The sequence below is a fragment of the Ursus maritimus genome, unplaced genomic scaffold (assembly GCF_017311325.1).
Source record: "Ursus maritimus isolate PB19 unplaced genomic scaffold, ASM1731132v1 scaffold_32, whole genome shotgun sequence".
Taxonomy (NCBI): Eukaryota; Metazoa; Chordata; class Mammalia; order Carnivora; family Ursidae; genus Ursus; species Ursus maritimus.
In genome coordinates, this window is record NW_024425786.1 from 18,019,275 (window position 1) to 18,034,395 (window position 15,121).

At 43.1% G+C, this 15,121-nt stretch overlaps 1 protein-coding gene across 2 annotated transcripts in view; it reads left to right on the plus strand.

Annotated features, from left to right (window-relative positions):
- RCAN3 (RCAN family member 3) overlaps positions 1-15,121 on the plus strand; it is a 32,734-nt gene that overhangs the window by 4,022 nt on the left and 13,591 nt on the right. For both annotated transcript variants that reach the window (XM_040618983.1, XM_040618982.1), the window contains exon 2: positions 3,795-4,046. In XM_040618983.1, coding sequence (XP_040474917.1) covers positions 3,852-4,046 — 195 coding nt within the window. In that variant the 5' untranslated portion in view covers positions 3,795-3,851. The remainder of the gene's footprint in view (positions 1-3,794; positions 4,047-15,121) is intronic.

Below are 15,121 nucleotides of genomic sequence, written 5' to 3' on the forward strand. Positions count from 1 at the left end.
CCCAGGCACCCCAAAATCCAATCTTTTAAAGTGTATCAAATATACAGTAATGTATAAGTGAAGAAAATGTTGCAATACTATTAAAGATTATTGAAATATCTTGTGACAAAAGGCAAATTATTTAACAATAATCTAAAAAATTTGAAGAGAAAATAACTGTAAGGACATTACTGGGATAACTGAGAAAATTTGAATATAGATGCTGATTTAGGTAACAGTATTATGTCAGTGTTGTTTCCTGGTTTTGATAATTCTACTCTGGATTGTGTAAGAAAATGATCTTGTTCTTACACAGTGAAGTGCTTGGGAATAAAGAGCACATTTGTCTTCCTCTCAGGGCTCAGGGAAAAAAGTATATGTATAGAAATAGAATGATTTTTAAAATGGGCAAAAATGTAATTAATTGGTAACTCTGGGTTACGAATGTACAGAAATTCCTTGTATTATTCTTACTTTTCTGTTTGAAATTTTGTCAAAAGAAAGTTACCCCAAAGTGAAGGTAGAAAACAGGAAATGAAGGTGTAACATTCTAAGAATTTTTTTTTTTTTAAGTCAAGTGAGGGATTGTTTCCTGTGCTCTGATTTTTTTTTTCTTCCTTTTTAGGCATTGGAGGAAGGATCTTGAAATAAAAAAATCTTATCAAAAAACAGCTTGATTTTTGTCATATTTCCAAATCTAGCCATTCAGAGCTCCCCAACTTTCCAGGCGCAGTATTTTCCTCACCTCTTCAATGGATTGGGCGTGGGGCGAGATTAAAAACATTAGTGCCTCTAAGAAATAAGATACAAAGACAGTCTACTTTTAGTGATATTGAAAGTTAAATTGGTTTATATCATTTCCCTGCCTAAAAGCCCTCATCGGCATGCTGACATTGACTGTTTTTGTATCAGGACTCTGTAACTCTACTTTCAAGGAGCTTGGCCCATGCCCCCCTTTCTGACTTTGTCCCATGCCACCCCACCAAATACGGGACGCTCTGGCCACACCAGGTCTTTGTGCACACTGATCTGTCCGGCCTTTGTCCATGAACTGTTGGCTTTGCCTGGAATGCACCCCATCATTTTGCTGCTGAAATTCTGTTCATCTTTAAGTCTCTCCATCACACCCATGGGAAACTGTCTCTAATCTCACGTGGAATTAAATTTTCCTCTGTCTGTGCTGCCATGTCAGTGGGGTAAACACAGTGTGATCTGCTTTCACTCAGCAGTCCTTATTATGCATATACTGTGGGCCGGAAACTGTGCCAGGGCCTGGGGATTCAAAGGCACTCCTGGTCTGGTAGCTGGGAGTGATTTGTAAACAAATAGTCACGGATAAGTATGTAACAGAGAAATGAACCAAGTGCTCTGAGAGCTATGAACTCTGAGCGACAACTTAGTCTTGAAGAAAAGATTACAGTGAAAGCTCCAGTGAGATTCCGTCCCCCTCTCCCCCCCCCACCAGGCCCCTTTCCAGATTGGAGACTTCCAGCACAATAATCTAATTAGAGGTATAAAGTTTAAAATTATGGCAGTACCCGTGGGCTACCCAGGTAGATATGTGTAATAGAAAGCTGAAAATACAAGTCTGGAACTTAGGAGAGAGAGGTTGAGTCCGGATATAGGAATCGTACAGATCGGTGGATTTTGGTGTGTGTAGGCAGGAAAGAGTTAGAGGCAGATCAGAATCTCTTGTATTTTATGAGACTACTGGTCTTTTTCCAAGCTCTCCCCTCCCCTTCATTGCCCCGAATTCTGCTCTTGCTCCGGTGACATCCTTCCCACTTACAGTTCATCGTGGAGAATGAGAGGCAGTATCGAGCACCCCATGTGGTGTGTGTGAACCGTAGGGTAAGCAGGAAACACAGCTGAGAAGCCCTGGTGGTTAAGTGGTTAAATGCTCGAGTGGGTGAAACCAGCCAAGAAGAATAAGATGAGGAGGAAGGAAGGGGATGAAACCTCAAAGAGACGAAGTTGTAGAGGGTAGGTGGAGAAAGAGGAGCCAGCGACAAAGACGGTGGGGAGGAGGGAGAGCCAGGAGGACGGAGACCCGGAAGGCAGAGGCAGGGCGAGGTTGCAGGGTGAATGGGTGGGCGGCAGTGCCTGGTGCTGCAGACGCAGGCCTGTGCGGGCACTGTCAGCCCAACGGTAGTGGCAGAGGTCCGGTGGCACTGAATTTTCTGGCGAGTGCAGCTGAGGAACAGAACACAGCAGAGCAGGTTGCTTTTTCTAGGGACTTGGTAGGATAGGTGAAGGGAGGCAGGTGGAGAGGTAGATGGAGGGGAAGGTAGAATCCACAAGGAAAGGTGGTTTTTTTTAAGAATGGGTGGGTGGGGGTGGGGAATCTTGAATAGGTGTGTCTGCTTAGGAGGAACAGAAGGAGAAGGAGAAATTCAAAGTATAGGAGCTAATTCATGGAAGAAGCTCCTTTAGGAGTGGTTAGCGTTATGTAGGAGAAGAAATTCTTGCTTTGGTGGGAGCTCCTTGAGGATTGAACTATTTCTTACTCCTCTAATATCCCTAATAATACCTGACATGCAACGGGCATTCAGAAAATGTTTATTAAAATGAGTAAGGATTTTACTTTTGGGGATTAGTCTTTCTGATGGGTGTAGTAGAATAATGAAAAGAAAAAAAAAACTCTGCTGTTTTTAGCCTGTCATTAACACCTGTCATGTACACTGTATAAGCAATATATTTGCAGCACTGTGTTCTTTGAAATAACATGGAAAATCACAAATGAAGTAGTATTAAGGTAATAATAATCATGATCACTTAATTTTTCTGTGCCTGATTGGTATTTCTTAAATTCCATTTCAGCATCTTGAAATATGTTATGCTCAAGGCACTGTGCTTGGAGTTCATCAGAGGAGACAGACGTGCCCATAAAGTCCGTATAAGACAGACCCTGTTCCGTTATTTAACAGAGGGACACTATCCACTCCATGCCTCGGGGTTAAAATTATTAATTTTTAAATGCTCAGAAAAAGGACATCTCTTTGATTGTTGTCTATGTCAAATTTTGCCTTTTGTAAATATTTCTTTTTCTGTTTGTTTAATTAATTTATTTGGGTGGGGAGGGGCAGAGGGAGAGGAATAGAGAGAATCTTAAGCAGGCTCCACAGCCAGCACTAGAGCCCGATTCGGGGCTCGATCTCACCACCCTGAGATCATGACCTGAGCCAAAATCAAGAGTCAGACCCTTATCCAACTGAGCCACCCAGGCGCCCTAAATATTTCTAATATTAACAAAGACCTACTCGATAGAGATAAACTTCTGGTTCTGTGGAACTTAATTCTTCGGGAGTATATTCAGAAAGAACAGATTGGTTAAGAAAGGTGAAGTCACGTCGTTGCAGACAGATTTCACGGTGCAGATGGTGACTGAATCGTGTGGGTTTTATTCTGCTGCCAGTTTCAGTGTTGTAGACCGAAAACCCAAAACAAATATGTGAAGGCAGTTCCAGTTCCCATTTTCCTTCCTACTGCTCGTAAACTAGTTATGGATTCATACTAGCTCATTTTGTATTGCCCCCCCCCCTACTTTCCCCCCAATTTCACTAGAAAACTTGTTGCCTTTTTTTGGTCTTCTGTCATTGCCAGGGAAATATATTACATAAAATATGCTAAGCAAATCAAATTAGAATATATAGAATTTATTTATGAGGACTGTAATGAGCAGATTTAAACTCTGGTTTATCTTTCCTGAATAAAATTGCTTCCGTTGATGAATTGCTGTCTTGAGAATTGACTGAAACAGTATTTGGCCTTCAAAGTCTTATCTTTATGCTATTTTCTTTTTTTTTTAACACCAGATGCCTGGTAGACACCTTAGGACTTTAAAAACGGACAAGACCTGCTTTTAGGGGATAATGCTGAGGGACACTATGAAATCTTGGAATGATAGCCAGTCGGATCTCTGTAGCAGTGACCAAGAAGAGGAAGAAGAGATGGTTTTTGGTGAAAATGAAGATGATTTGGAAGAGATGATGGATTTCAGCGATCTGCCTACCTCACTTTTTGCTTGCAGTGTCCATGAAGCCGTGTTTGAGGTGCAAGAGCAGAAGGTAGGCACGTATCCCGCCTTCCCCTGCATTTGGTAGCGGGCTCAGCGTTTGCGGCTGCGGGGAAACGGCAGATTGCTGCTGCCCATTTGCGAAGTTCGTTCCTGGCCCATGACACATACAAAAAGCGCGCATCAACCTTTAGACATTGCTGTAGCATTTTAATTGTATTTTATGAGACTACTGGTCTGCAGCACATAGGAAGTATTTCAAAACCAGTCCCTTCCCACAAATATTTTGAGAAGCACCAGTTTATAGTGACCTCTGAGTCAGGTCTTATTAAGTCCTGATTCATTCATTCATTCAGGTCCTAAGTCCTGATTCGTTCGTTCGTTCATTCATTCATTCATTCATTCTTGGAGCCTGTGACTAAGGAAAAGCTAGTGATTTTTATCCTGGCTTCCTATTACTTGGGAGTAAATTCACACAAGCCAGAAGTATTTTAAGCTTTTACCTGAGGCTAATTATATAATTAGGACTATTTATAAATTCATTGTAACAGAATTGTTAACATTTCTTGTATTAGTTTCTACAGTTTGGGGAAAAAATGATTGAGTTTATTTTTTAAAGGCCACTCTCCTTTAGTTCATTCATTATTTACCTGGAAAGAGAGGTTTTATGTTTGGCTTTTTTTTTTTTTTCCATCATGACCTCACAAAAGCCTATAGGTCTTAGTTGTACCAAAGTAAAATATTCTTGTCATTGGTAGAAATTTTAATTTTGCATGTGCTGAGACTTTTTCTCAACATACCAGCCCTTTAATTTCCTGTCTGTGCACCCAAAGTATTTTCCTTCCGGTGACTTTCTGGGAGAGAACTTGATGTAGTTTGACTCACTACATACAGGCACTGTGCCACTTGTTTCCAGGGATAAGAGTAGGAATTGCAACAGCTTCCGCCTCAGACTGTGTACGGTCCAGCCGTGGAGGTGATAAGTAATTTGGCATAAGATGGACTACTAGTGCCTTTAGAGGCGCTTGAAAGTACATTGAGGTGTAAGAGGACAGGAGGACAGCCAGCTGGAGTGAAAGATCTTACAGGGAGATGGCACTAGAGAAGAGCCGTGTGAGCCGGGTAGGAGTTTAGCAGGGAAAGGAAAGGGAATTCGAGCCAGAGGGAACAGAATGAGCCAACGAGCTGACTCCCGAGAGCGTGGACACGTCAAGGAGGAGTTCTTGTGGCTGGTGCACAGGTGAGACATAGCCAAAGTGAAGTTAAGTCAAGCTGGAAAGGTGAGCCTGGGGCGTCCTGCAAAGTTCGAGGGGCTTGCCCTTCTTCGGGAAATAGTCTTCTGAGCAAAGGGGTGACAATCAGAAGTACGTATGAGGAAGATCCGCAGGCAACATGTGAAGGGCAGAGCAGTGGAGGTGGAAGGAGAGCCCGAAGCAGGGGGCCAGTTAGGACACTCCTGCAGTGAACCTGCCTGGAGATGCTGAAGCCCCTGGCGCACAGCGAGGGGGAGAGAGATGGCCACCGCCAGTTCTGTACCTTTCAGGGTTGTTTTCATTCACAAGTGTTTTCTTTCTCAGGGTCAGCCATGATGTAGACCTTTTGAAATCGTCCTTCCTAGTTTTCTCAAAATTTTTAAGAGATCTGTGTTTTTGTAGAATAATTACATTAACCTTGTTGTTCATTTGTGATCCATGAAAACCCACACATATTACTAGTTTATCTTAAAATTATATTCCTAAGGAGTCTTTCAAAAAACCTCACAATGGTATGTGTTCCAACTTCTTCTTTTTTTTTTTAAGTGTAGCATTGGAAGTTTTTTTTTTTAACTTGCCAGAGTGGTGAGTTCTTGTTGATTTTCATTTTAAAAACCATTTGGGATTATATCTAACCTAAATTAAATTGGAAATCATACCAGCAGAAATTCCAAAAGCAGTTCAGTCAGTGGACTTCATCTTATATACAATTCTTAGTCATGTGAGTTTTATATAAAAGCCTTAATGGTAATATCTGAAACTGCAGAATGTTCATTTTATAACTGGAAGTTTGTACCTTTTGGCCACCTTCACCCGTTTGCCACCCCATCCCCCCTGCCTCTGGCAACCACGAATCTGTTCTCTGTATCTATGAGTTCGTTTTATTTGCTTTGTTTTTTAAACCCCCATCTAAAAGAGATCATATGGTAATTGCCTTTTTCTGTCTGACTTATTTCACTTAATGTAATGCCCTCAAGGTCCATACATGTTTTTTTTTAATTTATTTTTTATTATGTTCAGTTAGAGGTCCATATATGTTGTCCTAAATGGCGAGATTTCATTTTTTTTAAATGGCTGAATAACATTCCAGTGTGTGTGTGTGTGTGTGGTGTGTGCATGTATATACATTTTCTTTATCCGTTCATCCACTGATGGACACTAAGGCTGTTTCCATGTCTTTGCTGTTGTAACAATGCTCCAGTAAACATGGGGCACCGGTACCTTTTCAAGTTAGTGTATTTGTTTTCTTGGGATAAATAGCAATGATTTCTTAGATATGACACCCAAACACAGGCAACAATAGAAAAAATAAATAAGTTGGATTTTATCCGAATTTAAAAGATGTACATCAAAAGACACCATCAATGAAAGGGCAGCCTACAGAATGGCAGGAAATATTTTCAAGTCATATCTGATAAAGGATTAATATCCCAAACATATAAAGAAATCCTAAAATTCCGCAACAAAAACCAAACAACCCAGTTGAAAAATGGGCAAAGGACTTGAATAGACATTTCCCTAAAGAGATACAAAGGCCAGTAAGCGCATGAAAAGATGCTCACCATCACCAATCGTTAGGGAAATTCAAATCAGAATCACAGTGAGATGTCACCTCACACCCACTAGGATGGCTACCATCATAAAAACAGAGAAAGTGTTGACAAGGATGTGGAGAAATTGGAACCTTTGTGCATTGTTGGTGAGAATGTAAAATGGTGCAGCTGCTGTGAGAAACAGTGTAGCAGTTCCTGACAACATTAAGCGTAGAATTACAGTAGGATCCAGAAGTCTCCTTCTGGATCTATATACACACAGAATTGAAAGCAGGGACTTGAACAGGTGTTTGTGCACCAGTGTTCATAGCAGCATCCTTCACAACAGCCAAAAGGTAGGAGCAACCCAAGTGTCCATCGATGCACAAATGAATGAATAATATGCGGTATATACATACAACGAGATATACACCCTTAAAAGTGAGTGAAGTTCTGATAGATGCTATAATATGCGTGGCCCTTGAAAGACATACTAAGTGAAATAAGAGACACAAGAGGACACGTATTGTATGATTCCACTTACATGAGATAGGGTAGTCTGGCTCATAGAGACAGAAAGTAGAATGGTGGTTGCCAGGGCTGGAGGAGTGGGGAATGGGGGGTTATAGTTTAGTGGGTACAAAGGTTCAATTTGGGGTGGTAAAGTTTAGAAGATGGATAGTGGTGTTTCACAACAGTGTGAATATACTTAATGCCACTGAATTGTACACTTAAAAAGGATTAAAATGGCAAATTCTGTGTTTTGTTTATTTTACCATAATAAAAATATGTAAAGTTAAAAAAAAGAACCCATTTTCTTGAGTTTAACATTCTTTGTAGTATGCTTTTATATATTCATATGTATATATATTTTTGTTGTTGTTAAGATTTTATTTGAGAAAAAGAGAGAGAGAGCACAAGCAGGGGGAATGGCAGAGAGGGAGAAGCAGGCTCCCCACTGAGCAGGGAGCCTGATGCGGGGCTCAATCCCAGGACCCCTGCGTCATGACCTGAGCCGAAGGCAGCCGCTTAGCCGACTGAGTCACCCAGGTGCCCTGCATAAGTATATTATATGTACATACATGCACACGCATACATATTATACACATGTGTGTGATACATATGTGCTGGGCACCTCTCTTGCCCCACTTCACGTCCTCTTGGCCCAGCTTTTCACTCCAGCTCTCGCTAGAACACCCAGCCGTGCGCAGGTGTAACTCACAACAGTTGGCCTCTGCTGCACCATAGGTAGCATTTCGTCCCAGCGTTTCTCTGCTGCCCGCGTGAGGTTGCTCAGCCATGCTGCCGCCTGTGCAGGGAGGGAAACATCAGGGAGTTAACATCCCACAGGGTGACCCTTGACCAGTGGCAGACTGAAGCCAGTGAATAAGCCCCCCTTCCTCTGACACTGAAGCCAAGTCTGAGGGTCTTCTCACCGCCTTCTCAGGGCTCCCGGCCAGATCGCACCCTGGCTGACCACGGAGGTGAGCAGCTTGATAACAGAACCTGGACGGAAGGAGGACTGGCTTCCGCCCTTCCCTGTTTCACTCTTTCCACCCTTCCCTGTTTCACTTTCCACCCTGTCCCATGCAGTCACTTCCCCAAACAAACTCCCTGTGTGTGACCTTCCCTCACCCAAGGAGTCCAGGTAAGACACAGGTGAATAACTTCCAGGTCTGGTTATTTATCTGTGTGAAGGCACTATCCCAAGCTCTGAAACAAAGGGCAATTTTTAGGTCATGCAAAAAGGATAAAGACTAGTATAAAGAAAATCCATGCGCCCACCCAATTTAGCTAATACAATTTTACTAATATAGTTGAACCCCTTGTGTCTCCTCCCATAGATAACTAGTATCCTGAACTCCGTGCTTATGATTACCTGTGCAAATTCAACTTTTTATTAAGTCTAACCATATGAAATTGCTGCATTTGTAGGTCAAATGATCAAATATTGGTATTTCTTCTGGTTCAACGTAACTGTATGTATATATACTATGGTTGACCCTTGAACAGTGCTGGGGATAAGAGCACTGACCCTCCGTGGAGTTGAAAATCATGTATAACTTTGGATTCCCCCCAAATTTAACTACTAATAGCCTGCTGCTGACCAGAAGCCTTCCCAATAACATAGTCAATTAACACATACTTTGTATGTTGTATGTATCGTATACTGTGTTTTTACACTGAAGTAAGCTAGAAAAAATGTTACTAAAATCACAAGAAAGAAAATACGTGTACAGTACTCTACTGCATAAAAAAAAAATCCACGTATAAGTGGACCCACACCTCAAACCCATGTTGTTCAAGGGTCAACTGTATTTTAAAAATTTTCTATTTGCAGTTGATACGATTGTCCATTTGGAAAGGAATCGACAGAGAAACCGTCAGAACTAATAAGTAAGTTTAGAAAGATTGTAGGATATGGGGTCAATATACAAAACCAACTGTACCGTCCATATGCTGGCAGTAAGTATTTGGAAACCGAAATTTAAAAAACGTAACCGTTTACAGTAGCACCATGAAATACTGAAGTATGAATCTAAGAAAATATGTGCAGGATCTGTGTGCTCAAAACTGTAAAACACTAGTGAAATACGTCATATTTTACACTATTTTAAATTTTATATAAACGGCATAGAGTATGAATTCTTTTTTCCCCTCAACATTTTATCTGTAAGATTAATCCATGTTCAAATATGTATTGTTTCACTTGCTGTATATTGTCCCATTCTACAAAATTGCCATAATATTTACCCCTTCTTATGTTGGACATTGAGATTATTTTTGATAGGTTGCTGTTGCAACAGTGATGCTGCATGTTCTGTAAATGTCCTATATATGTGGGGGTGCAGGGGGTTCCTCGAGGTGTGTACCTAGGACTGATGTTTCTGGCTTGTAAGGCTGCATTTCTGCAATCCTAGCAAATACTGTCAAATGGTCTCTAAGGTTGCTATACCTGTTTGCATTCCTGCTAGACTTGTAAGGGTTCCCATTGTACCCCAGCATCACCAATACATTCCATTTTCAGAATTGAAGATTTTTGCCAATCTGGTCATTCACATTTCTGTTACTTTTTAATGAATTTCTGGGTAAACTATAAACAGATGCTTCTCAAACTCACTGCTTAGTGGAGGACCAGGTTTTTCCTCCAGACTATCACAGACCGATGTCTTCGCAAAATGCACTAATGTCCAGCAATGTAAACTTGCCAAAATGTTTCTAGACACTTCTCAACTTCTCTACTGAACCGTATCGCGGACTGGTAGCAAAGTTCCTGGACTCGCGCTGGGTCTTCCGACCACACACCACTGTATATCATAACATTTAGGGATTTTCAGATATCTTAGGAGCTCTTGAAATGAAAAAGGTATCTCCAGTTACCTGCAGTTATGTTTATGGTTTCCATTGTGAATACATTGTCTCAAAACCACGAGTTAAGAAGGACTTTGAAACAGTTCATTAGGTAATTAGGTATCCTGATTATCGGCAACATTCAGATATCACTGAGTTATAAGGTGCTTCGCTGTCATGGTCTTAGACATCACTGGTTTACAGGTTTCACATTCTGGCTTGGTGCGCGTGTGCAGTGTATCTGTTGATACTGTTGAGCCCTGTGCCAGCCACAGTCGTTACGGGCTCTAGGGAGACCACGGTGAGCGAGATCAGGGGCCAGCCCTTGTGGAGTATAGGGAGAGAAAAATTAACACGCAAACAAGTGAGTAAGAAGTTCCGATATAAATGTACTACGAAGAAAATAAAATAGTAGAGGGTTAGGGAATGACTTGATGGGTGGTCATTTTTAACGAGACTGGTCAGGGCAGACCTGTCTGAAGAAGTGGCATTTGAGCTGAGACCTGAATAGTGAGAAAGAACCAGTGTAATATTGAGTCCTCCTTGGCTTCCTATAATTTGACTGAAATTTATCCTACCATCATTCAAATAACTTTTCTCAAATGTGTATATCGAGTCCAAATGCCTTCTCGTTTACCTTTAGTGAGACACATAGCAGCACCTATCCTGCATCAAAGATTTTCTTTTCCCCCAATAATCTCATTTCAGTTGGGGAAGACCTGCCATTCCCCGAATCAAGGCAGGACACAAAGCTCTTAGGTTCTAAGAAACAGCTGGATTACCCATGTGCGGATATTCCTAATCTTCCAAAGCAGGGCTCCTGTGGGTGGGGAGAACTCAGGAGTGAGCCAGCTTGGAATGGGCACGTGTGTCACTGCCACACCGCCTGGCCCAGAGCCCAGCTTTTGAGCCTCGTTGCTCATTTAAGTATGTGCTGAATAAGACTGGGAGCGTCGTGTATGGGATCAGGATACCAGTACTCCCCAACGTTTATGTTGAAGCTTCATAACTAATTTCAATAACCATGTATTTTCTATTTATTTCCTAATCTGATTTGCATTCTATTTTTACAAGTTTTATAGATGATATAAGGGCAGCAGAACGTGTCTGTAGCATGTGTATATGTGTATGTATGTGTGTGTATATATATATATGTGTATATATATATATAAAAGTAGATAAAAATATATATTGGGAGTACATATCAAAATATCTTTACTGGTTTGAGAGTGCAAAGAACTCTTTTTTTTTTTTTCCTGAACCATTTTGAGGTTAAGTTGCCAACAATGATGGCCATCACCCCAGTACCACAATCTGTGTTTCCTGCAAGTGAGAGCCTTCTCCTACCAGAAAACACAAAATTCAGGAAATTAACACTGGTATATTACACCCTTCTCATCCTCAGACCCCCATTCAAGAATTGGAAGGTGTCTCGATAATGTCCTTTATATAAAAAAATCCAGCTCCTTTTGAAGCATTGCATTTAGCTGTCAGATGCCTTAAGTCTCCTTCAGTCTAGGAGGATTTCTAGTCTCCTCTGGTCTTTCTTGGTGTTCACACTCAAAGATGATAGGCTGGTTATTTTATTGCATGACTCTCAGTTCGGAAAGAATTCATTTCTAGTTTTTCCTGTTTCAAATTTGTAACTCTTATTTGACAGAAAACTAGCTTCCATTATCCATTATTTGCTTGTGCAGTCACTCTCTCTGTGTATAATTGCCACCATCCACCCTCTTTCCCATGTGGACACCCTCCTTCCCCACCCTGTGCTCCAGCGCCCTGCCCCAGACCCACCATGTGGAAGTCCTCTGCACCCCACCCAGATTCTGAGTCCCACAGCGTCATCCTTACCCTGCCTGGGATCCAGTGTGCTGTGCTGGGCCACCCTACCACAGAGACACATCCTGACCCCACTGGGGTGCCATGACCCCACGCTGGATTGCCTCCCTGCACAGACCTCGCTCCTCACCCTTCTCCCTTCACTTGGGCTTTGACACCCCGTGAGCCTGCCCTTTTGCTGAGATACCTTCTCTGCTCTGGGCAGTCTTCCCGCATGGGCACCTTTCTCAGCCCCCTGAGCTCCCACACCCTGCGCTGGGCTGCCCTTCATGGTCACACTGTCCTAACCCTGTTGGGTCCTGGCACCCCATGCTGGGCCTGCCTCCCAGATGGCTACCTTCTTCACCCCACTGGGACTCTGATGCTCTCTCAGGGCCACTGCATCTCCCTTTTCACCATCAGCATGAATGCACCTACTTTCCTTGACTTTTCCTAAAAAAATGTTCAGGAAGAAGAAGGCTACCTTTTTCTTTTTAAAGAACAAATAATACAATAAGTTCCTTCCCATGGCTGTTTGTGACATTCTTTCAAGTTTACATGTCTTTGGAAAGGTGGGTCCCTAGCTTTCAAAATGACCTTCACCCTCTAATGTCCTTTAAGAAAACACCACCAGAAAACAAACTTGTGCCCTGGAACAAATCACAGTCAGTATGTGGTCCTTGTCGTAGCCTCAGCCCCTAGGGTAGGACCAGCCTTATTGAATGAGTGAGTGTGGGTGAACAGCGAGGAGGAGTTTAACAGGACCCAACACACAAACATCTGATGGAAGCCACAGAACTAGATCCCCAAGTCACTGGTAGCGCCGAGCACAGGGGCAAGCCTGAGGATGGAACATTCTAGATCTTTGTGCATAACTGACCTCGATTAAAGAGAATCCTGTCTTTCTGCTTCACCTTCTCCTTCTAGACTTTAATAACTTCGTATCAGCCATTTCTGTTTGTTTTAAATGGTTTTTTAGTCCGCTGTGCTAGCTGGGCACCATGAATGCATGCATGGCAAAGCATTTTCAAGGCCATCCCTGAACAGTTAATTTTAAGAAATAGCAAACAAAACAAAAAGATAAAATTAATACGTTAAAAGCCATCAAGGTGAAAGCGATGTATTTTTTCAATATGAAGAATTCTGCTATAACTACAAAAAAAAAAAAAAAAAAGAATTCCTCTGTCCTCGCCCTCAGCTCAAGTCCCAAGTTCATAACAGAGTAACCCACGTTCCTCAGTGTCATAACAGAGAAGCGGCGGTCTCTGCTTCGAAGGGTCGGGGGTCACAGGTCAGGTTCCGAAGATCCCGAGAAGATGGACACTGATGTCATCATCAGCGGTTCACTGTGTCCGCCAGCACAGCGGGGTCTCCTGGGAGGGCCTGTCCCCAGGTGACTGCTCCAGCAGTGTGGGGCATCTGAATCACTAAAGAACTATCAGGAAGGGCGGATTCCAACTCCCCAGTGGTGACCTCCAGGGTCTGCGCCATCCAGTTCGTGCTGTGTCACTGCCATGCACTCACCTCCTTCTCAGGGAATCCACATCATAGAGAAGAGCAGCTATTTTTTGTGACCACAGAATAGCAAGCGGACTACTGGCAAAGCCCTGCCCTATTTCTGTTAGCAACAGTAATCGTACCCACCATTGTCCTGAGAGCTGTGAGCGTTCGCTCTGTCTGTGACTCCACAGTAACCTAGTGAAGTGGGTACTTTTATCATCCTCAGTGAACAGGTAAGGAAACTAGGCATAGCAAAGGTAAGCAACCTGCCCAAGGCCACACAGCTGCATAACAGAGCGTGGAGTCAAATCCAGTCTGGCTCTAGAGCTCTGTTACTTGAGAAGATAGATGGTTGGTAGAAGCCATCAGACCTTCCTGAAGTTTTCTGTCCAGGTTGCGGATTCCTCCGGAGGTCTTCCTTCTGTGGTCTCATGTTTGAAGAAGGGAACGGTCGTTAACTGGATGAAGAAAGGGATATTTTACCCATGATAAAGGCCAATGAGCAGAGAGCTTCTGTTGCTTAGGAATGGATGGTATCTACTTAGGTCCTCCTCTCAGATACAGAGGAAGGTTTGGTACGTTCATCAAAGCTAGTGCTCCATCACCAAAGTCACAGGAAAGAGACCACCGTGGTGACGAGCCGTCAGAGCACCGATAGCCTGGCCCACGCCATTCTCCTGACTCACAGGGAAGCCTGGGGCTGGATACGAAGTTCAAGCTGAACCTGGCCTTCCCTAATCTTTCGTACTTCATCAATGGGGAGACCAGGAGAGGGGAAGTGAAGATTCAACTGGACATCCTGAAGAGCAGAGTCATGGGTTTCCTTGTGCATGAATGTACGATCCTGATCTTGACCGCTGAAGCCTGGGTACTTCGAAGAGCAATCTGGATGACCGACCCTGTTTCCCTTGTGCCTGGGGAAATTCACAGTTTTCTGGGAAGAACTCACCTGCATGATTTTTCTCACCTCTGGTGTCTTGGATCAAAACAATTCTTCAGCCCCAGCACCTGGACAAACTTACAAACCTGAAATGTTTCATGTGCCATCTTGAGTCCTTGGATCGGGTCATGCCCGCCTGGAACCGGACTGCCTCTTCAAGATGCCCACGAGCAGCACAGCGCTCGGCAGGGCAGGAGAGGACGTGCTCAGTGGGACAGAGTTCTCTGCTTTTCTCCTTTTGTCTGCTCGCTCCACGGGTTTGGTCCATCTGCCCTTTCCTCCAGGGGGCCTTGCAATCTGCTCCTCTGTCTTCTCTGCTCTTTTCAATAAACAACCAACCTTCAGGCTAAAGAGAAAAGGCCATCGCTGCTGCTGGGGGACTGTCAAGATCTGGGATCTCATTAGACGTAGGGGCCCTGCCTGCCACCTGATCAGCTTCACTGTTACGGTGACAACTAAGCGTGATAGTGTGGTTGTAGGTCTCATTCCCCTCCTAAAGTAGTAAACTCTTTCCTAGGTGTTCAGAGGCTGGTGATTGGCCACCAACCTGTTTGAACACGGCCTCTGCTTTGGGCACACATTTTCTGTAAAGGCACAGACACACATCCACATCTTTTTTTCAACTAGCCGTGGAAGAAAAAAGAAGTTTCTAGAACCAGAATGACTACTGATGACTAAGGACGTGTTGTCCCAAGCAAAGATGGAAATAGTAGCCTTGCTGTGCTCCCAGCCA